This window comes from Salvelinus sp. IW2-2015, linkage group LG14 (genome assembly GCF_002910315.2).
Source record: "Salvelinus sp. IW2-2015 linkage group LG14, ASM291031v2, whole genome shotgun sequence".
Lineage (NCBI taxonomy): Eukaryota > Metazoa > Chordata > Actinopteri > Salmoniformes > Salmonidae > Salvelinus > Salvelinus sp. IW2-2015.
Genome location: NC_036854.1, coordinates 38,781,627 through 38,804,777, shown reverse-complemented (window position 1 = coordinate 38,804,777; position 23,151 = coordinate 38,781,627). Strand labels below are relative to the sequence as shown.

At 45.3% G+C, this 23,151-nt stretch overlaps 1 protein-coding gene across 1 annotated transcript in view; it reads right to left on the bottom strand.

Moving 5' to 3' along the window:
* The window catches only part of palmdb (palmdelphin b), a 39,155-nt gene extending 25,993 nt beyond the window's left edge, over positions 1 to 13,162 (bottom strand). Inside the window, exons 1-2 of the mRNA XM_024000175.2 lie at positions 12,944 to 13,162; positions 105 to 156 (exon numbers count right to left, since the gene is read on the bottom strand). Of these exons, the coding sequence (XP_023855943.1) occupies positions 105 to 149 (45 nt within the window). The 5' untranslated portion in view covers positions 150 to 156; positions 12,944 to 13,162. The remainder of the gene's footprint in view (positions 1 to 104; positions 157 to 12,943) is intronic.
* Between the last annotated feature and the right edge of the window lie 9,989 nt (positions 13,163 to 23,151).

Genomic DNA, 23,151 nt, shown 5'->3' with positions numbered 1-23,151 from the left:
TCACATGAATAGAATCATTTGGGTACTGCGACAGCAAAAAATTATCAAATGTCTGTTGTCTCTGTGTAATGGAACAATAAAGATGTATTGTTTTGTAGCTTTACCGTTATGGCCTGGAGCCGCTCCTTCAACAGGTCGGCCTCCTCCATACTGACCCTGAAACACAGAGAGGAGCGAGAGCGTTACCCGGAAGTGTATAGGAGAGTGTGAGAGAAAGAGAATTTGTGAGAGCGCATGTGTGTGCATGTGTCTGTGTGTATGTATGGTTGAGAGAGAGAGAGAGAGAGAGGGGGGGGGGGCATAAACAAAGAGAAAGATAGAGAGAGTTAGTATGCCTGGCCTGGCAGGGTCTGTGACAGAGACAGAAGGCAGTGATGTGATGGTGACAGCAGGCTGGAGAGAACAGAACAGAGTTGGCCTGGAAGCATGTGACAGGAGTGTATCTGCTTGGGCCTGGGTCTGAGGAGGAAGGGAGGGAGTATGTGTGAGGAAGCCTGTGAAGGAGGGTGTGTGTCACCAGGAAGGGTTCGAGGGCTAAGCCCAAACCAAGGCCAACTGGGATAACAGGCATGTCTCTGTGACACGTCACATGGCAYAGTTATCCAGGCGAGGGGTTGGTTTAAAAAGGGATGGGGCAGGCAGTTAGGCAGACACACTCGCCTCTCTGGGCTGTGTATGGAATCTGACATAGCGTTACTAGATTTTTTACATGCACCGTGATGTGATCACGGTAAATAACTGCAGATAAAGAGGACATGGCACCCACCATGCAAACAGAGAGAGAGACTGACAGGTTGTACTATGACCTATGAGGTATTTAACTTGACCCCAAGGCTGTTGTGCTGTTATGTAGTAAACTAACGGGGGAAAATATAGCTTTTGTCCATGTGACACTTCAATCTGAATTGAAGTTGGATTGATGATAATAACTTGTAAAGTAAGTATGTTGTGCCGAGACGTGACATCATTGTATGATCAACTATAGCAAGATCCCAGAGTTTTTCTTCACCATGTCACCTGACCAGGAAAAACTTCAGTCATATTTGGTAACCGTTTTATAAAAGCAATAAGGCACCTCTGGGTTTAGTRTTAAGGACTAGGCTTAATCTGTGTCTGGGAAACCGGCCCATAGGGTGTTTAAAGAGATAAACTACTAAAGTGTCATATTGAGCAGCTGTTTCCAGGCACATCTCTTTGCGTCATGTACTACAGCCCCTCCTACCTTATTGTTAAAGTATCCCCCTCAAGATAAAGTGAGCTGTGAGCTCTACCTGCATGCTGTCTATCATGAGTCAGCTCAGCTCTGGGTTTATCACATGTGATTTAATGTTGATCTGTTACTAATTGTGCGGAGTCAGCTCACTCTGTCCCTCTTCAAATCAACACATCAGGAGGCAGGATATATATTTCCTCAAGCAGGTCAGGGCAGGACTCCAAGGTTAGGGGGCATTCAAATAACATCCCTGAGCTATGGACCCAGCCAGGATCAGATAGCATGGCTGCCTGACAACATGTTCCATTGAAAGGCAGGGCAGCAGCCTCCAATGGCATTGAGTTCCAAACAAACAATGACAGAATAATAGAATATACTAGAAATACATTAATTGACATGCCCCAAAGGGAAGGGATGTTAAAACAATCATTTAGTGTCCTTGAAGAGATTTAAATAGAATCAACACTGAGTGACTTTCTCACAGGCCAAACATAGCTATTTTATTTCCAGCCATTACTACTGTATAAGAAAAGGAGAGCACATATGGTTATTGTTGTATTATACCTACTATTGCATCATTTGGTAACAATAGACAATGTTCAATATGACTGTCATAATAAACTGTGCAGAAATTAGAGCTGAACTGGACTGGTTTAGTCTCATGTATACCGAGGAACTGCAAATAGTGTCCCAGTATTCAAAAGGCACATTAGTAGCAAGCTCCCTCTGAAACCACAGAAACTTAAGATAGAAATAACGGGTGCTGAGAGTCGTGTTGAAACCAGAGAAATATGATGTGTGATTTATAAGGTGTGTGGAGGCCTTGGCTTAATTTCTCTCTCCGTCTGAAGACAGATGGCTAAATGGCCAAGTATCTGGCCAGATATCCTCACAGGCCGAAGGACAGATTTCCTCTCCCACATGTCTATGGCAGGGCTCCATTCATTTAAAACCATTCCTATATCTATCTATCTATCTATCTACAGCCCATTTGTGTAATTATTTTGTCACGTTACAGCCTTATTCAAATGGATAAGAAAGAAAAATCCTCATCAGTCTACACACAATACCCCATACTGACAAAACCACTTTAAACTTATTTTTTGCCAATTTATAAAAATAAAACTAAAAATCACATTTACATAAAAATTCAGACCCCTTTACTCAGTACTTTGCTGAAGCACCTATTGCAATGATTACAGCCGCGAGTCTTCTTGGTATGATGCTACAAGCTTGGACAACCTGTATTTGGGGAGTTTTCTCCCATTCTTCTCTGCAGATCCTCTTATGCTTTGTCAGGTTGGATATGGGAGCATTGCTGCACAGCTATTTTCAGGTCTCTCCAGAGATGTTCGACGGGTTCAAAATCTGGCTCTTGGCTGGGCCACTCAAGGACATTCAGAACTTGTCCCAAAGCACTCCTGCATTGTTCTTTGCTGTGTGCATAGGGTCTTTGTCCTGTTGGAAGTGAACCTTCGCCCCAGTCAGAGAACCTGCTCCAGGCACTCAGGACTTCATCAAGATCTCTCTTGTACTTTGCTCCGTTCATCTTGCTTCCGATCCTGACTAGTCTCCCAGTCCCTGCCGCTGAAAAATATCCCCACAGCATGATGCTGCCACCACCTGCTTCACCGTAGGGATGGTGCCAGGTTTTCTTCACATGTGATGCTTGGCAATCAGAACAAAGTGTTTCAATCATGGTTCCATCAGACCAGAGAATCTTGTTTCTCATGGTCTGAGAAACTTTAGGTGCCTTTTGCTGTAATGTTCCGTTAACTGAGGAGTGGCTTCCGTCTGGCCACTATACCATAAAGGCCTGATTGGTGGAGGTGCTCCAGAGATAGTTGTCCTTCTGGAAGGTTCCCATCTCCACAGAGGAACTCTGGAGCTCTGTCAGAGTGACATCGGTGTCTTGGTCACCTCTCTGACAAGGCCCTTCCCCCGATTTGTCAGTTTGGCGGCAGCAGCCTAGGAATGTCTTGGTGGTTCCAAACTTCTTTCATTTAGAATGATGGAGGCCACTGTGTCCTTGGAGACCTTTATGGTGCAGAAATGTTTTGGTACCTTCTTCAGATCTGTTCCTCGACACAATTCCTGTTTCGGAAGCTCTACGGACAACCCCATGGCCTTTTTGCTCGAACATGCACTGCCATCTCAAGGATTATCCATTAAACAGATGCACCTGAGCTCAATTCTGAGTCTCATAGCAAAGGGTCTCAATACTTATGTAAATAAGGTATTTCTGTTTTTATTTTTAATACATTTGCCAAAATTTAGAAAACCTGTTTTCACTTTGTCATTATGGGGTATTGTGTGTAGATTGCTGAGGGATCATTTTTATTTTAGAATAAGGCTGTAATTTAACAATATGTGGAAAAAGTCAAGGGGTCTGAATACTTTCCGAAGGCACTCTATCTGTCTGTCTGTCTGTCCGTCCGTCCGTCTATCCATCTATCTACAGTATCCAGCTTTCCAAAAGCATCTGATTGTGTAACGTCTGCTTCCAATTCACACCCTCAAACGCATAGGTCCACTGAACGCAGCTCACTMTCCAGCCCACTTTCCAYCTCACACTCTCAAACACCTAGATRCCCTGAACYCAGCTCACTCTCCAGATCCCAATCACCTGAATTCTAATCACCTGTTCACACACCTGTATGTCATTATCACAKACTATTTAGTTCAGTTCTTTGCACCCCATCACTGTGAGGTATTGTTTGTTTTGTGACACACGTCTTTCAGAGCGCCGGTTTTCCTGTGAATGATCTACCTTTTGTCTGATCTCCCGGACTACGTTACTAGCCTTTTCCCTGCCGGCACTGTTGCCCTTTTGGACCCCCTGTGTATGACCTTCTGCCTGCCCCTGGACCCAGCTACCTGCCTCCTCCTGTGGTCCTTTGTAATAAACACCTTCTGTGCCCTGTGTTTGAAACCAGCTCTCTGTCTCCCCTTGTGTTCATTACAGAATACCTCACCAAAAATGACAGATGGATTCAGCGGAGCTGCAGTTTCGTCTGGCTCGACAGGAGGGACAAATTGATGAACTCTACGACCTCCTTCGCCATTCCATTCATGTTGAACCTCCTGTTTCACCCATATCAGGTGCCACAGCTTCCTCTTGTTCATCTCCCCCCATATCCATGCCTAATAAATACAACAGCTCCCCAGGGAAATGTCAAGTATTTCTCATGCAGAAAAACCTGTACATAGACCGTCACCCTGCTGACTTCACCTCTGACAAAGACAGGGTGGACTTCGTCATCTCCCTACTCACAGGCAAAGCTCTGGATTGGGTCACAGCCCTGTGGGCCYCTCAAAGTTCTGATCTGTCCTCTGAATCACGTTTCCACGCCCTCTTCAAGGAGGTGTTCGACCATTCAGTTTCAGGTCGTCACGAAGGGGACCTGTTATGTGAGCTGCAGCAGGGCCGTCGATCCACCACTGAGTATGCCCTTGAGTTCCYTACCATGGCTGCCCGCAGTGGATATAGTGAACCAGCTTTCCTTACAGTCTACCGGAGGGGTCTTAATTGGGAGTTATAGACCGAACTGGCCTGCAGATGAGATTTAACAGATCTAAACCAATACACCCGGATGTCCATATCCATTGGCAACCTACTGGTGGACCGCAGACCTATACAGTTGCCCATGGCCTGCGAGTCTTCCACGCCTTTCTCTCATCCACCACGGTCCAATAGCCCCGAACCCATGCAACTCGGCCGTGCCCCTCTCACGRCTGCCTAGAGACGCCGGAGGTCACYTAKAAACCTGTGCCTCTATTGTGGRAAGAGTAACCYCCTACTCAATAGCTGTCCAATTTMCCCTCCACYAAGGGGTGACCARGACTGCTCAACTTCTGCCCGGGTAAGCATCTCTACGTTTTTGAATATTACCTGAAGGCAGTTTGGGATCCTGGCTCTTCTTTCTGCTAATGGGGTCACTCAGTTAGTGGAGGGACTAGTGGACTCGGGGGCTGCAGGAAATTTCATTGATGAACAATTGGCACAACAGTTAAGGGTCAAGCTAATCCCTGTTAATCCTCCCTTTAGGATTAATGCGCTGGACGGACAACCTCTCGGAACTGGTCTTGTGACTCGCATGACCGAAAGTACCACCCTTCASATTGACCTCCTTCACTCAGAGGTCATTAAGTTAATGGTGTTGTTTTCGCCTAAAGAACCCCTCATCCTTGCTCACCCCTGGCTAAGCCTTCACGACCCTGCCATCTCCTGGCGGCAAGGGGAACTCCTGTCATGGTCTCCCGCTTGTTTTAAAAACTGCTTCAGTCTATCCTGTCGAGCCACCTCTATAGAAGGATCGGGGTCTGCCATTCRAACCCACATCCCAKCTGTATATGCCCAGTTCCTGAGTGTCTTCAGCAAGAAAAAGGCGTCCATCAAGCCCCCTCATCACCAGGAGGACTGCGCGATCGACCTCCTTCCTGGGGCATCGCCGCCTAAGGGTCGGACCTACCCCTTGTCCATCCCTGAGAATGAGGCTATGGACACCTATATAGGAGAGGCTCTCGCAATGGGATTCATCCGTCCATCCACGTCTCCGGCTGCATCCAGTTTCTTTTTTTGTAAAKAAAAAGCATGGTAGTCTCCGTCACTGCTTAGATTACCAACCCCTCAATGACCTTACCATCAAGAATCGCTTCCCTCTTCCTCTGATTCCGGCTGCACTAGAAAAYGWTGGACAGGCTACCATCTACTCCAAACTGGACCTACGTAGTGCTTACAACCTGGTCCATATCCGAAGTGGGGATYAGTGGAAGACGGCGTTCATCACCGCTAGGGGTCACTGCGAATACCTGGTTATGCRCTACAGTCTCACCAATGCTCCCGCAGTCTTCCAGTCTTCATGAATGAAGTTTTCCAGGACATGATCAYCCAGTTCTTTATCGCGTACATTAATATCTTGATCTACTCTCACTCCCTTGCGAAGACATTTMCATGTGCAACAGGTCCTCCAACGCCTACAGGACCACCATCTTTATGTCAAGGCTGAGAAGAGCGCCTTTCACGTTACTACGGTAACCTTCCTAGGGTTTCTGCTGACACCAGGAGGGGTCAACATGGACGAAGGCAAAGTCACGGCCGTGCTTAACTGGCCCAAACCTACCACCGTAAAGGAACTACAATGTTTCCTASGATTCTCCAACTACTACCGCCGGTTCATCCGAAACTGTAACAGCACAACCGCTCCTCTCAGCTCTCACCAGTCAAAAAACCCGTACTCTCCAATGGACTGACACCGCCCTTAATGCATTTGAGACCTTGAAACGCCTCTTCACCTCTGCACCCACCCTTAGGCAGCCAAATCCTACCCTTCCTTTTGTTCTGGAGGTGAATGCATCCAAGGTCAGCGTGGGAGCGGTTCTCTCTCAGCGGGTCGGGACACCTCCCAAATTACACCCATGTGGCTTCTTTTCCAAGAAACTGTCACCCGATGAGAAGAACTATGATGTTGGGAACCGAGAGCTCATCTCCATTAAGCTGGCCATTGAAGAGTGGCGCCACTGGTTAGAGGGAGCTCGTCACCCATTCCTTGTCCTTACCGACCATCGCAATTTGGAGTACTTAAGAAGTGCTAAGAGKTCAACCCCAGACAGGCTCGCTGGGRATTCTTCACCCGATTCAACTTCACCAGCACAAGAAAAATGTGGAGGCTGATTCCTTATCCRGTCTATTTGACGCCACTTCCTCAGCCCAGCTCCCGAGCCCWTCCAGCTTCTGTCGTGGGACCCATACAGTGGGAAATCCAAGCATCTGTCCAAGAGGCCCTACGCCATGACCCAGCACCTCCCGACACCCCTGCAGGCAAGACCTGCGTCCGTCAGACACCAACTAATACAGTGGTGCCATACCTCGCTGAGTTCTGGCCATCCCGGAATCACCCGAACCACAGAGTTACTGACACACAAGTTCTGGTGGTCATCCCTAACAGCCGACGTCTGAGATTACGTTATTTRCTGTCCCGTCTGTGCTTGGGCAAAGAGCCCTTGCCAACTACCTACCGGTAAGCTTGAGCCTTTGCCTACACCACACCGACCATGGTACCACATTGCCATGGATTTCCTCACAGATCTGCCGGACTCTTCGGGCTTCATGACTATTTTAGTTGTAATGGAAGATGTGCCGACTCATCCCCCTTCCGCATCTACCTAATGCCATGGAAATGCTGAGTCCATGTTCCAACAGGTGTTTCATCTGTAAGGGATCCCGGAAGACATCGCTTCGGATCGGGGACCCCAGTTCGTCTCCAGGGTGGGGCGAGCCTTCTGCGACCGACTGGGGGTCTCCATCAGCCTATCCTCGGGWTACCATCCCCAAACCAACGGGCAGACGGAAAGCCTGAATCAGGAAATAGAGAAGTACCTTCGCCATRACTGCACCCACCAACCACACGAGTGGAGTCGCTATCTAGCCTGGGCTGAGTACGCACAGAACTCCCTGGTGCATTCCTCACTCCATCTCACTCCTTTTCAGTGTCCTAAGATACCAACCCCCCGTGTTCCCATGGGAGACAGAGCCCAGAACTGTGCCTGCCGTAGATGAGTGGTTTCGACGGAGCAAGCAGGTTTGGGAGACCGCAAATCGGCACCTCCATCACGCTTCCCTCTCCCAGAAACGGTTCACTGACCGGTGTCGCCGACCTACTCCACACTTCCACCCTGGGCAACGGGTGTGGCTCTCTACCCGGGACATCCGGCTTCGTGACCCRTGCAAAAYGTTCAGTCCCCGGTTCATTGGTTCAAAATAACACACCGCATCAATCCTGTCACCTACCGTCTCCAGTTGCCCCGCCATTACCGGATCTCCTCATCCTTCCATGTGTCCCTTCTCAAGCTTGTGAGCTACAGCCCTCTCCATCCTCCTGTGGCGCACCCCCTCCGTTTGACGTTGGCGGTGCATCGGCTTATTCCGTCCGAGCCCTCCTTGACTCCAAGCACCTGGGTGACATCCACTACCTGGTGGATTGGGAGAGGTACGGACCCGAAGAACGGTCCTGGGTCCCCGTCCAGGACATCCTTGACCCAGCCATGATCCTGGCTTTCCAAAGTAACTGTCCTGACCACCCAGCTCCACTCCCCTGGGGGAGGCCCCCTGCTCAGCTTCCTAGGCTATTAAGAGCCGCCCGTGGAGGGGGGGTACTGTAACGTCTGCTTCCAACTCACACCCTCAAACACCTAGATTCCCTGAACTCAGCTCACTCTCCAGATCCCAATCACCTGAATTCTAATCACCTGTTCACACACCTGTATGTCATTATCCCACACTATTTAGTTCACTTCTTTGCATCCCATCACTGAGGTATTGTTTGTTTTGTGACACACGTCTTTCAGAGCACTGGGTTTTCCTGTGAATGATCTACCTGATCTCGTGGACTACTTTACTAGCCTTTTCCGTGCCSGTACTGTTGCCCTTTTGGACCCCCTGTGTATGACCTTCTGCCTGCCCCTGGACCCAGCTACATGCCTCCTTCTGTGGTCCTTTGCAATAAACACCTGCTGCGCCCTGCGCTTGAAACCAGCTCTCTGTCTCCCCTTATGTTCATTGCAGATTGTTATTAAAGCTGACCCTTTTTTCGATGCACTATTGCTTAAATGTATTTTCTCTAGGAGTTCAATTCTTTTAGACACTATTTTGAAGCATTTTGTGAATGTCAGCATCCACAATTATAGGGAATGTTATCTACATATTCCAGATATGAATTGAAATCCCCAAAATATGAGGTAAAGTGAGAAGTCTCATGTCAAATGACCCAGAAAGTTTATTTATGTGGTAGCGAAGTTCACATTTCAGTTAGCACCTGGATTACTCAAATGTCACCGTGTCCACCTTTAACTGGGCCTTGTCACTATGTCTATGAAATATAATACATCATGATACCACAAGGCTGCAGACTTCATATGCATTCCATACACACATGAACAATGCAGCACGTACTGCCCAGTGTGCCTACATGTATGTACACYCGTTTGTGCGAGTGTGTGTGTGAGAGTGTTTGTCCGCGCACATGCACGTGTGTGAAAGTGTGTGTATTCTCAACGTAATTATTGCCGTGCTCCACACTAATTGCAGCAACATCAGACACAGACGTTCTGACGCCGACCCCTCTGTAGCCTAATAACCTTCAACATATATCAGGAACAGTTTCTTCTCTATAGCAGGTATTTAATCCGTGCTTGGAGGTCTGGAGTATTMCTGTTCTGCCTGATCATTAATTGCACCCACCTGGTGTCCCAGGTCTATTTTCCTGTTCTATAGCATATAACTCATATCTGGACCAGTGTTCCATCACGACTTGTTTTCCCTGACCACGTGACCGGACCAGGATGAACTCTGGGCCCCAGTATCCAGTGACAGTGTAGTTCTTTCAGATAACCTGCAGCCCTAGCCTGGGTAGGATATTAGATTGGTAATTAGGTTACCATTAGGCTACCAGATTGGTTTCAGCCTAACTAGCTATCAGATCGATGCCCTGAAAACCAGTCCAGACTAAACATATCCCACAGTGTAAGTGGGTATTAGGCGTTGACACATATAGGTATTAGGCCTTTGAATTCTTCCTGACCATGTGACCTGTCAGAGATGCGCTCTATAGAATGCTATATCTGTATGTGACGATGCTACTCAGGCCTGTAATGGGAGCAGTTGAAATGCAAGCCTATAGAATTAACTAGAATCACAATTATGTTGAATAATTCTATTGAATTATAGGATCTTTATGTAAAWCCTGCCATACACAATGTCTATGGATCTTATATAACCAGCGAATTAGACACACTGGGAAATGGAGAGAAGGCAGGAGTGGGTGGCGATATGGGACTGAAGAGGAGTGCAGTGTTAGTCACAGCTGTAACCTCACATACACTGTACTGTACATACAGTATGCTGAAACAGAGACATGTCTCCAGCATACACATACACAACCTGGAGATGAACATCCTTCGGCAAATACACACTGGCCTATATTGCATCCCTRCATCTCCCACCTACACACTCATTCAACCCACCTACACACACACGTTACCAATTGGGGAGACACACACACACAAACACACACATGCTTCATTATTGTCCTCATAACCTGAAGCCGCAGCCTACAGGAGCTAAGACAAGACAGCTAGCGTGGACAGAGAGGGAGGCTACAGAAGGTCGAGGCGGTTAGCGTCGCCCCACCTGTTGGCACTATAGCGTGCTCCTCTCTACCCTGATCCAGCCAGGCTCAAAATAGAGACCTCTCTCACAGCTGTACTGTTACCAGCAAGTCACAGTGTGTGTGAGTGTGTGTATGTCAGCATATGTATGTTGCGGCTTGTTTGAGGTGAAGGTTTCCAGCAGGTGACGTAGCTGCTAAGAGCACAGAGGATCTAGACAAAGCACCAGCGACATGTCACTCATGTACACACTGATCTTTAACCCCTAACCCCTTGGTCACTACTCAGCCAATCAGATACGGCAACCACAGGGAGGGAGACATCTGATGTAATACAATTGGCTAATATACAGTAWTATTGGCAATGTGGTACCACTAGGTTTCCAAATATTGTTATAAATCATATCATAATGGTTAATTGTCTGTACAATAGCTATGCAGTATATTATCACATTGAACACCTGTAACCAAAGCACACAGCTAGTCAAATGTTAAACAATAAGTTCCTTTAAATTAGAGTTTTGCCCCATTTGTGAGCATACTGTTTGTCCAGTGTAGCATGGGCTCATTCGAATATGTCAAGTTATCTGCCGCTATAATAATCTATAATCATAGTTATATGCCTCTATAATGATGTATAACCATAGTTACAGACTGACATTCTCTAATGAGATGGGCCTGCATGGTGAGAGGCCAGTTGACTCATAGAGGTCCTATAATCCACTAGAGAGGTTGATGTCATAGACCTGCAAAGCTCTAGAATGTGCAGATCATGTCAGCCATGTTGGTCAATAATACATTCAATTGGAATAAATGTTAGGAGAGAGATAGGCGTGTTCTATTAAATGATGTGTTCTAGCCACAATAACCTGATCCCCAGCTATCTCAGACTGGCCACCGTCACAGTCCAGAGAGACACACCTTGTAATCTCTCATCCCTAATCTGATCACTGGATTAAGGGTTAGGGTTCCCAATCTAGCTCCTCTAGCATCTGCCTCTAGCATGGAAACTGGACATACAGTAGATATATTTACATGATCCACTGGCGATACACTGACCCATATACAGTAGCGTACTGTACACTCTTAGAAAAAAGGTGTTATCTGGAATTTTAAAGGATTCTTCGGATGTCACCATAGGATAACCCTTTGAGGAACCGTTTTTGGTTCCAGGTAGAACCCTTTTGGAACCATTTTTTCTAAGAATGTACTGTACTTAAAGGTGCAATATGCAGGAATCGCTCTGCCATTTTCTGCTTGCTAAAATTAGAATAGTTTCAGTTGATGTGACCAAATCAGCAATCATTGTGTAGAGAATCACTGTACCATCTAAACTGCTGTGAAATATATTTTCCATAACCAAATATATTGTATTTTCAGCTGTTTGAAGCTGGTGTACCAAACCGAAAGTAAAAGACGCAAAAAATGAACTTAAGAATGGGGAGCATAAAAATAGCACACATAGAACAGATCTACCGCTTCTTAGACTTGCGTTCAATGAGAATGARATATCTATAACTCACATTTCTATGTGAATTTGGTCGGGTTTGCCCAAAAAGTTGCATGTTGCAGCTTCAACATGTCGTGTTAACTAGTATGAAGAACACTGTTTGTACATTTACCACTGGCTGTAGACTGTCCCTTACACTACAGTACACCCTTTATCATCTCAACCTGCATGAATACCACCACTCTTTCCTTCCTCCATTTTTTAACCTTTATTTAACTAGGTAAGTCAGTTAAGAACAAATTCTTATTTACAATGACGGCCTCATAGCTCTTTGGGCTATGAGAACAGTACCAAAATCCGTGTAATAGTGTTTCCATGAAGTCATTTTCTTCACTCAACTACAGAATCTCTCTACGGTGATGAGATTCAGTATGTGGGTGTACAGAGTAAGGAGGTGATTTGTGTGTTTGTTTGCCACATTTGCGTGTGTGTGGGTGTTAATGTTTTCTTAGTGTATTTGTGTCTGGGTACATGTCATGGACAATATCCACAAAGCATTAACTAAAACGTAAAGACACTCCCATCCAGTAGTAAATGGATAGAGAAACTACTAAACTACTAAGTGGAGAGGAACTATGTTAGTTACATCTGGTCCAGTTAGTTAGTTCGAGGGTGACTCTTCGGGCTTTCAGATTGTGTCTAGAAAGGAAAGTGTTTTGCTTAKTGCCCAGACTGACAGACGATTGAGAGACCCCCCATGGGGAGAATCGGACAGCGGAGCACAAATGTCCAGGATTACACAGATTAAAAGATTACTCAATCAAGAGACCCCTTGYCATGATCTTTTTATACCAGGAACAACAACAGTGCAGTTAGCTAGCCACCTCACGAACCAGAGAAACAGTTAGGCTGTGTTGTCTTTATATTTCAACCAAACTGAAGAACAGAATCAGGATACTACCAGTTGCAATCCTATGATGCTAACAGTATGAGCCATCCCAAAAGTCCACTCACAGAAAACATGCTGCTACTACTTCTACTAGAAACAAGCAAAAAGCCAAAAATGAACAGCCCAATAAGCACAGAAAAACTAACACAGAAAAGGTAGAGACTCACCGGTTGTGTTTGGCTGAGAAGAGAGTTGTGTGATGTGTTGTGTGGTGTGTCAGAAGCAGAAGGAGCTCACTCTCAGCACAGTGTGGTGGAATCCTGCATCACTGTCTGTGAGAAGATAGCAGGTAGGCTGGGGGTTGAGATAGGGTTAGCTCTGACTAGTGGAATGCCGCTGCTCGCGCTCGCTCGCTCTCGCTCTTGCTCTCGCTCCTTGTCTCTCTCTCTCTCAGCCCCTCAGCTGCATATGAGCCGTCACAGTGGAGCTGCTCAACCATGTGCCTGCCAGCATACCAATGCCAAAACAATGGCTCAATTCCACACACAACACACACACACACACACACACAACCACACCACACACACACACACACACACACACACACACACACAACACCACAACACACACACACACACACACACACACACACAACACCACACACACACACACACACACACACACAACACACACACACCACCACACACACACACACACACCACACACATCCACAAACACACACACACACAGACAGACAGACAGACAGACAGACACACAGACAGACACTGTATACAATCTCAACAACACTACTGCAACACAATGATAAATGGTACATGTTAAACCTCTTCACTCAGTCAGTGTGAGTCTGTCCCTCACCCCTCTGCCCCTATGTTAGTGTGATCAGCTGTTCCTGCCCCTGATGGACATCCACAGACATCAGTGCTGACACACAATTAGTAAATTACTCCACTCCAAAATGAGCTTCAAAAGACTCTGCTCTGCTGTGTTGTTAGGAGTCCTGTCTGAGTGTGGCCACTGACCAGACTACCATTAGTGTAGTAGGGGACCAATACAACATGGTGTTCCATCAGTAACACTCCTACAATGACATAGATACCAGACTCATGTTAGTGTAACAGAACATACAAACTGTAATAAAAGTGAGAGAGGGGTCAGTGTAACCAGCTCAACTCGGTTACAGCAATGACAGCAAAATATTAGCAAGGAAAAACTAATAAATATCACGTGATCACATGATCTTATGTGAAGTTAATGTGATAACATGTGAAATGTAAATGTGACGTGTTAACATGAAGCTACACGTGAAAACATTTGAGCACGTGAAAACATGATCTCATGTGAAATAAATGTGACAAGATGGGGATGCAACATTTCAACATGGGATACCGTGAGATGACACGTGACAACATTTGAAAACTGAAAATTCTATTTTCAAATGTGAATGTTGCAATTTCATATGTGAGAGGTACATTTTCACGTAAAAGTTTTTCACATGTGAAAGTGAAAATGTTATTTCACATGTGAAGTTTTCTACATATGAAATTACAATTCACATGTGAGGTGAAAACATGTTATTCTCCTCACATGTGAAAAGGTGTTGTTTAATGGTTTCACATGTGAACAATTAACCTCACATGTTTCTCTTTTGTTTTCACATGTAAACATGTCAGCTCAACATGTGAAAACTTTCACAAGTTTTTTTGTAAGGGGAGTAATGAAATGGTATGGGGGTTTTCAAATCAAACTTTATTTGTCACATGCGCCGAATACAACAGGTGTAGACCTTACCGTGAAATGCTTACAAGCCCTTAACCAACAGTGCAGTTCAAGAAAGAGTTAAGAAAATATTTACCAAATAAACAAAAGTAAAACATAATAAAATTACAATAAAGAGGCTATATACAAAGACTGGAGTCTTTGACAATWTTTTGGGCTTTTCTCTGACTCCGCCTAATATATAGGTCCCGGATGGCAGGAAGCTTGGCCCCAGTGATGTACTGGGCCGTACATACTACCCTCTGTTGCACCTTATGGTCAGATGCCGAGCAGTTGCCATACCAGGCGGTGATGTAACCAGTCAAGATGCTCTCGATGGTGCCACTGTAGAACCTTTTAAGGATCTGGGGACCCATGCCAAATCTTTTCAGTCTCCTGAGGGGGAAAAGGTGTTGTCATGCCCTCTTCACGACTGTCTTGGTGTGTTTGGACCATGATAGTTTGTTGGTGATGTGGATACAAAGGAACTTGAAACTCTCGACCCGCTCCACTACAGCCCCTTCGATGTTAATGTAGGCCTGTTCGGCCCACCTTTTCCAGTAGTCCATGATCAGCTTCTTTGTCTTGCTCACATTGAGGGAGAGGTTGTTGTCCTGGCACCACACTGCCACTCTGACCTCCTCCCTATAGGCTGTCTCATTGTTGTCGGTGATCAGGCCTAACACTGTTGTGTCGTCAGCAAACTTAATGAAATGGTATTGGAGTTGTGTTGGGCCACGCAGTTGTAAGGTGAACAGGATGTACAGGAGGGGACTAAGCACACACCCCTGAGGGGCCCCAGTGTTGAGGATCAGCTTGGCAGACGTGTTGTTGRCTACCCTTACCACCTGGGGGCGGCCCGTCAAGAAGTCCAGGATCCAGTTTCAGACGGAGGTGTTTAGTCACAGGGTCCTTAGCATAGGGATTAGCTTTGTGGGCACTATTGTGTTGAACGCTGAGCTGTAGTGAATTAACAGTATTCTCACATAGGTGTTCCTTTTGTCCAGGTGGAAAAGGGCAGTGGATCTGTTGGGGCGGTATGCAAATTGGAGTGGGTCTAGGGTATCCGGGATGATGCTGTTGATGTGAGATATGACCAGCCTTTCAAAGCACTTCGTGGCTACCGACGTGAGTGCTATGGGGAGGTAATCATTTAGCCAGGTTACCTTCTCTTCCTTGGGTACAGGGACTATGGTGGTCTGCTTGAAACATGTGGGTATTACAGACTCGGTCAGGGAGAGTTTGAAAATGTCAATGAAGACACTTGCCAGTTGGCCCGCGCATGCTTGGAGCACACGTCCTGGCAATCCGTCTGGCCCCGTGGCCTTGTGAATGTTGACCTGTTTAAAGGTCTTGCTCACATCGGCTARSGAGAGCGTTATCACACAGTCATCCGGAACAGCTGGTGCTCTCATGCATGCTTCAGTGTTGCTTCCTCAAAGTGAGCATAAAAGGCATTTAGCTAATCTGGTACGCTCGCGTCACTGGGTAGCTCGCGGCTGGGTTTCCCTTTGTAGTCCGTAATAGTTTTCAAGCCCTGCTACATTTGACGAGTGTCAGAGCCGGTGTAGTACGATTCAATCTTAATCCTGTATTGACGCTTTGCCTGTTTGATGGTTCGTCTGAGGGGGTGTAGCAGGATTTTTTGTAAGCGTCCAGATTAGTGTCCTGCTTCTTGAAAGTGGCTTCTGGTTGGGATATGTACGTATTGTCACTGTAGGGACYAAGTCGTCYACGCACTTATTGATGAAGCCAATGACTGAGGTGYTYTACTCCTCAATGCCATTGGATGAATCCTGGGAACATATTCCAGTCTGTGCTAGCAAAACAGTCCTGTAGCGTAGTATCCGCYTCATCTGAACACTTCAGTATTGAGAGAGTCACTGCTACTTCCTGCTTTAGTTTTTGCATGTAAGCAGGAATCATGAGGATATAATTATGGTCAGATTTGCCAAATGGAGGGCGAGGGAGAGCTTTATATGTGTCTCTGTGTGTGGAGTAAAGATGGTCTAGAGTTTTTTTRRCCTCTGGTTGCATCTAGAAATGAGGTAAAACGGATTTAAGTTTGCCTGCATTAAATGCCCCGGCCACTAGGAGCYCCACTTCTGGATGAGCATTTTCTTGTTTGCTTATGGTCTTCTACAGCTAGTTGAGTGCGGTCTTACTGCCAGCATTAGTTTGTGGTGGTAAATAGACGGCTAATATAGATGAGTACATTATCTACTCTGTTAGTAGATAGTGTGGTCTACAGCTTTTCATAAGGTACTCTACCTCAGGCGAGCAATACCTCGAGACTTCTTTAATATTAGACATTATTAATAATAATATTAGACACACACCCACGCCCCTCGTCTTTCTCCGTCTTTTCTTCACGCAAATTACGGGGATTGGGCCGGTTCCTTCAGAAAGCAGTATATCCTTCGCTTCGGACTCATTAAAGAAAAGAATCTTCGTCCAGTTGGAGGAGAGTAATCGCTGTTCTGATATCCAGAAGTTCATTTTGGTATTAAGAGACGGTAGCATTAACATTAAGTACAAAATAAGTTCAAAATAAATTACAAACAATGTGAAAAAACAAACAAAATAGCACAATAGCACAGGCACACATAAAACGTCAGGCATCCCCTCCGGCGCCATTATARAATATTCCCCACAATATTTTAAGGTAAGTGATACGCTGTTTAGCTTTTWAAAAAAGTGTACAAATCTTTAACCAATTTGACGTGAACACTTAGTGCTGAACTTGTACAATATAACTCCCCGTGGGATTTCACCTCACAACCTCTGGATTTGGGATACGCTGATCTTTCTGCTGCATCACAAAGTCAATAGCATTCTCAGAAGTTCTCTCCACATTCAGTACCTATAATACATCTCTGCACTTAGCAAAAGAGTGACATCTGCACTGCTATTTTAGTTCTCAGTTAATCTGACTATTCTCTCATCATTGATTTAATTGACTTATTTCAGCAATTTGAGTGTTTTCTGTATAATTGTCAAATGGTGGAGAATATTATCATGTTTTATCCGAGAATGACTTTGAAGTCCAAAGTGTAGGAATGCATGTGAAATGAGTTACTGACCCAGAAATGGTGGTGTAGCAGGAAGATCGGAATGCTGTCAACCAAGAGGTTGAGAGTTCAAATCCCATTTTAACCTCTTCACATATTGAATAATAAATACTGTAAAAATGAACATACTCAATGTAACCAAATATGTAAGTTGAAAACTGTGTGATGTTTCAAGGACATCTTAATGACTGATTTTTGTTTGCAGGGCATCACCTGTGAAATCTCATGTGAAAAATATACACTTGATATCATCACATTTGAAGTGTTCCAAAACCACATGGTTTCACATGATTTCACATGTCAAATCAAATTAACTCTGTACCGAGTCAGTGTGCGGGGGTACAGGCTAGTTGAGGTCATCTGTACATGTAGGTGGGGCTGATGTGAAAGGTTATGTGATCACAAGTGAAAATCCACATGTGAAACTTCATATAAAATATCATCATGTGAAGTGTTCGAAAACCACATGGTTTCACATGATTTCACGTGAAATTTTGCATGTCAAATACAATTTTACATGTGCAAAACATGTGGTAATTTAACACGTGAAATCATGTGATTTTCCACATGTGAAATTATGTGGGTTTCCCGTAAGGGTAAAATGTTTTTGAATCGGCCAGTAAATGTTGGACACGCCGCCCACAACTACACCTACAGTCATTGTTAACACAAACTGTTAACTGCTAACTGATCTGCTTTCACCAATAATCTTGTTATACCAGTTGAGGAATTTTACATATAAACTCTTGTTCACAGAGTGCAGTACTCAACACCACATCCACACATCGTTCACACTAACTACAGCCCTGGGAGCCTCAGGCAGATATAAAATGTATCCATGGCAACCAGCTGAACCCTCTCCAACTCACTCTTCTAGCTCTAATCTAAAGATAGGTCCTGCACATAGCTAGCTCCTCTCACAAGCAGAGAAGACAGAGAAGAAATGATCCTAGTAAAAATCCTAGTAGAAATGCTTATTGGATTTACTCTTGATGGTGTGTTACAATAAGTAAGCAATATATTATTATGTAATAGTAAGCATTTTGTGTCCTAAGGTGAGAAACCCAGAAGTGTAGTTTGTATCCAATACAAAATCTTCAATAATTGAACACAAAAGTTTCAACAAGTCAGTGTGTGAGTTCAAGAGATGTTGTTGACTAAGGATGGATGACAGTGTCCGCATACTCTCTGATGATGTCACTCTCTAGGAGGAGGTCGTTGCTGATCTAGCTCTCACCAGAGCCACACATGCCTGAGGGCCTTAGCTAAGAGGGACAGAATGCACTAACAGGTTGCAGGCTGGTCACCACCACCCCCACACACACAGATGAGGGAGAGGACACATTGCTGAGGGCAGACAGGCAGTCAGGGAGAGAGACAGCCAAAGAGACAGCAAGGTAGGGAGAAAGGGCAGACATTCAGGAAGGCAGAGAGACAGGTAGTAAGTGTAACAACAGGGAGAGAGACAGGCAGGCAGATGGAGACCGGCAAGCAGAGAGGGAAGCAGACAGGCAGACAGACAACTAGAAAGGGGGAAAGTGTGGGACATTCCACCACTACATTCGCCTCCGAACACGCCACCCTCGTCAACACGACATATTCCCCATTCACTCTATTATGACTAGAAATACATGCACAATCTGTGGTCGGGGTCTGACTAGAGTTCTGTCTTTTCCCTGGACGGATCACCAGCAGCACATTTGGGTCTCCCACACACAGTCTGTCGTGGGGAGCCATGAAATAAACAAATTCACCCTGGATACAACTCAACCAATCAGTTGTGTTCGAAGGAGGAACTGACATTGTTTCCTGTTTGAAGATGGAAAACAAAACACAAGTGGAAAAGTCTTGTTAAGGAACGAAATGTAGAAATGTCACGCAGCTGTGTTCTAATACATTGCCAGTGTTTTGTTACGTGGTTGTTTGCCTTCCACCTGTTACAGGCCTTACCCACATCATCCTTTTGCCTTGCTGTGGTTTGGACAGCTTCTCAATGAGATAGCATTTTGCACTGCCTTCAATGACATTGATTGCGAGTAAGCACCAGCTGATATAAATAACTGTCATGTAATGCATTCAGTCTCTGCTAATACCTTCTTGCTATAAAGAGAATAATGAGTTCGCTGCCAAGCCCTTTGGCCTGTCAATGCGCAGGTGCATGTGGCTAGTAAAATGGAAAAATACATAAGACTCTTAGACACTTTCATGGCTGACAAAAAGAGAGAGGGAGGGAGAGAGATCAACAGAGACAGCAATAAACTGAAAGACAGACAGACAAAAAGATAAAGGAGAACAAATGCTAGGCATTGAGAGAGACATACGTAAAGAGAGAGATGGGCGGATGGAGAGCACACTGGTCATCTGTTCTGTTGTCTGCTGCTCCCTCGGGAGAAAGACATCTCACATGGGAGGAGAGCAGGACAGCTGAACACTGACAACCACACCACACACAGCCAAGTCACACTGGAGAGAGAGCCAGGGGAACTAATGTCCCTCTATCCTTCTCTTTCCCTCCTTCCTCTCTACGCCCCTCTCTTTTACAATCAACCACATCATATACAGCCAAGTCTCAGTGGAGAGACAGCCAGGGGACCAGATATAATTAATAATAATAATACGTTATACAATTCCTATAGCGCTTTTCATAGCAATCACAAAGCGCTTCAAAAGCAGAAAACAAACAACCAATACATCATCATGAGTATCCTAGCTATAGTAAAGGTCAACCAAAAGAGGTCAAGTCTTTTGAGTTCATGCGTCCTCCAAAGATGGAGGGAGACAGTTCATGGCTTGATSAGGTGGTCAGGGAGATGGTTGATGAAGAGTCTGGTGGCGATCATTTAGTGGGCTACTCTGGGAAACAGCCCGAGTCATGTAGCTACTGTCACTAGATCTATCACTCTCTCATTTTCTTTATCTCCTTGACCTCTTCATCCCGTGTGGATAAAAACTGATGGCTGAATATTAACAGATATGAATTCACATGTACATCGGTTCTTCTGTATTACGGTTTCTGGTGGATTACCGTATTTTAAAAGCTCAACCTCTTTCTTTGCCATCCCCTAAACACGAAAGCACTCAGCCACTCACACACGTTCCCAGTCATGCCCGCCCACATACACCCCCAACTCCACACACTTACAGCGGAATAGTACTTTCTCAGTTGATGTGCAAGAGAGAGGAATGGGGGATGGGCGAGTGCACTCCAGAGCTCTCCAGCCCCTACTGCTGGTTTGTTTTCCAGCATCTCAGAGACAAAGACACGTCAAAGCACCCTGGTGCCACAGAGAGCGAGACCTAGGGGAATAGACAGATCAACAGTGCCCACTATGGGCTGTTGTCAATAGTCATGGATCCAGAGTCACAATAGTCTGGTCAATTATAGTCCTGGATCCTTAGTCACATTAGTCTGGTCAATTATAATCCTGGATCCAGAGTCCACAATAGTCTGGTAATTGTCTGGATCCTTAGTCACATTAGTCTGGTCAATTATAATCCTGGATCCAGAGTCACAATAGTTGGTAATTATAGCTGGATCCAGTCACAATAGTCCAGTCAATTACAGTCCTGGATCCTTAGTCACATTAGTCCTGGTCAATTATAATCCTGGATCCAGAGTCACAATAGTCCAGTCAATTACAGTCCTGGATCCTTAGTCACAATAGTCTGGTCAAGCAGACTGACCGCTGCGCTCACATCATATGTGCTATCGGGGGATCAGTCTCTGCTAGAGTCAATGCTTGAGTCTCCTTGCAGGCTTACAAAAGGGTTCTTCTGCATATTCAATACGAGGCAATAACTCAATACATAAAAAATATAACATTTTCACATTATCTTCATTGTCACACTTACCTGGTTTACTAGTGTCCTGTCCAAGGTGAGTACTTGTATATCGAGCTGCGTCACGCTACAGAAACAGGAGTTAGTCTCCTGCCCTACGGGCTGTTCTGGCTTGGAAAAGGATTACATACCTGGGTGACACAATGTATTGCCCTGCACAAAATGGTGTTGGTCAGTCAGTGATGTGTTTGACTGGTCAGGCGTTCCTGGACCGCCATTCTCATTATACACTGGCTGTGTAGTTATGAGTGAGCTCACCTGACCTACTTAAAGAAGAATGCAGTACAGCCCCCAGTATCTCTCTAGTGTAGTCTTCCACAGCCCACTGTAGGGGACAGCAGTGGAAAGGATGAAGATATTATCATTGTGCACATGCGTGCATGCATGTGTGTGGAAGCGTTTGAAGGACTATTGAACAGCAACGTATTGACAAGGTATGTACAATATGTACAACAATGTATTGTACTTGATATGCTGTCGGAGACTCCCTCTCATCCCTCTGAGGTCAGCGACGGAATACAGTGACAGAATCAGGCCATCCATCTCTTTTTTTGAGTACAGAGGCATTCCACATTCTAGTCCTGGGGTATTGTTTGGGGATGCCACTATTATCTAGCCTACTGTTCGTCACCAGTGATATGAGAGAAATGTGAATGGAGCCCCATCTCGCCGACAGACGGACTGAAAGACGGACAGACAGACGGACGGACAGACAAACGGACAGAAGGACAGTTGATGGACGGACAGATTGTCAGATGGACAGACAGACAAACGGACAGAAGGACAGACGGACGGTAGTTAGACAAACGGACGGACGGACGGATGAACGAACGGTTGACGGGCGGACGTTTGATGGACAGCCGGACAGACAGACCACACTCTCTGTGAGTGATGCATTAGAGGGCCCTGTACTGCGTTTGGATCACAGGGAATAGCCTATTAATCAGAGCAATACACCCAGGAGAGGTTAAATATGTTATACTGCTTTATAAGGCGTTATAATGGCTATTTCAGTGTTTATGTTAACCAATACTAAAGCTGGATCAAGTCATCAGATGTGCTATGCTAAAAGGTACCATGCTGTTGCCATGGCACCCGAGGTAAACCACCATTCAATGGGAGAGTGTGAATAGAAGGGGAGGGTTGCCTTTCTCCTTTTCCTCTGTCGGACATTCTTTCCTAGATTTGTCTGATGGGTTTCTGTGGCGCCACTCTGTATCCCAAATAGCACCCTGTTACCTTTAAAGTGCACTACTTTAGTATGGGAATCTGATCAAAAGTAGTGCACTCTGTACGGAATAGGGTGCCATTCGATTTCTTTATCTACTCAATTTCTTTCGTGTACCGAAGCCAAATATTTATAATGTAAAATAATATGTTCTTCTCTGATAATAAGAGTTAAATCTTAATTTATACCCACAATCCTGTCATAAAAAAGAAAACAAGGGAAGAAGAAACCCGTTTATTACATCTTGGAAATTCAATACACTTGTGGAAAATCTAAACTATCAGACTATTAGGTGACTTAGATATTGTAATGTATCTATATCATCATCATATCATTCAATAAAAATGTAATCTTCTCTTTGAGCCCTCTTTAATCACAGGGGCTTTATTTAACTCCGTGTCTGTCTGCTCTGGGCTTTGGGGAGAGGAGGGAGGGGTGTGTGTGGCACAGGAGGTTGGGGGCATCTTATTTGGGGAGGTCGGGCTCGTGGTAATGACTGGAGTGGACTCAGTGGAATGGT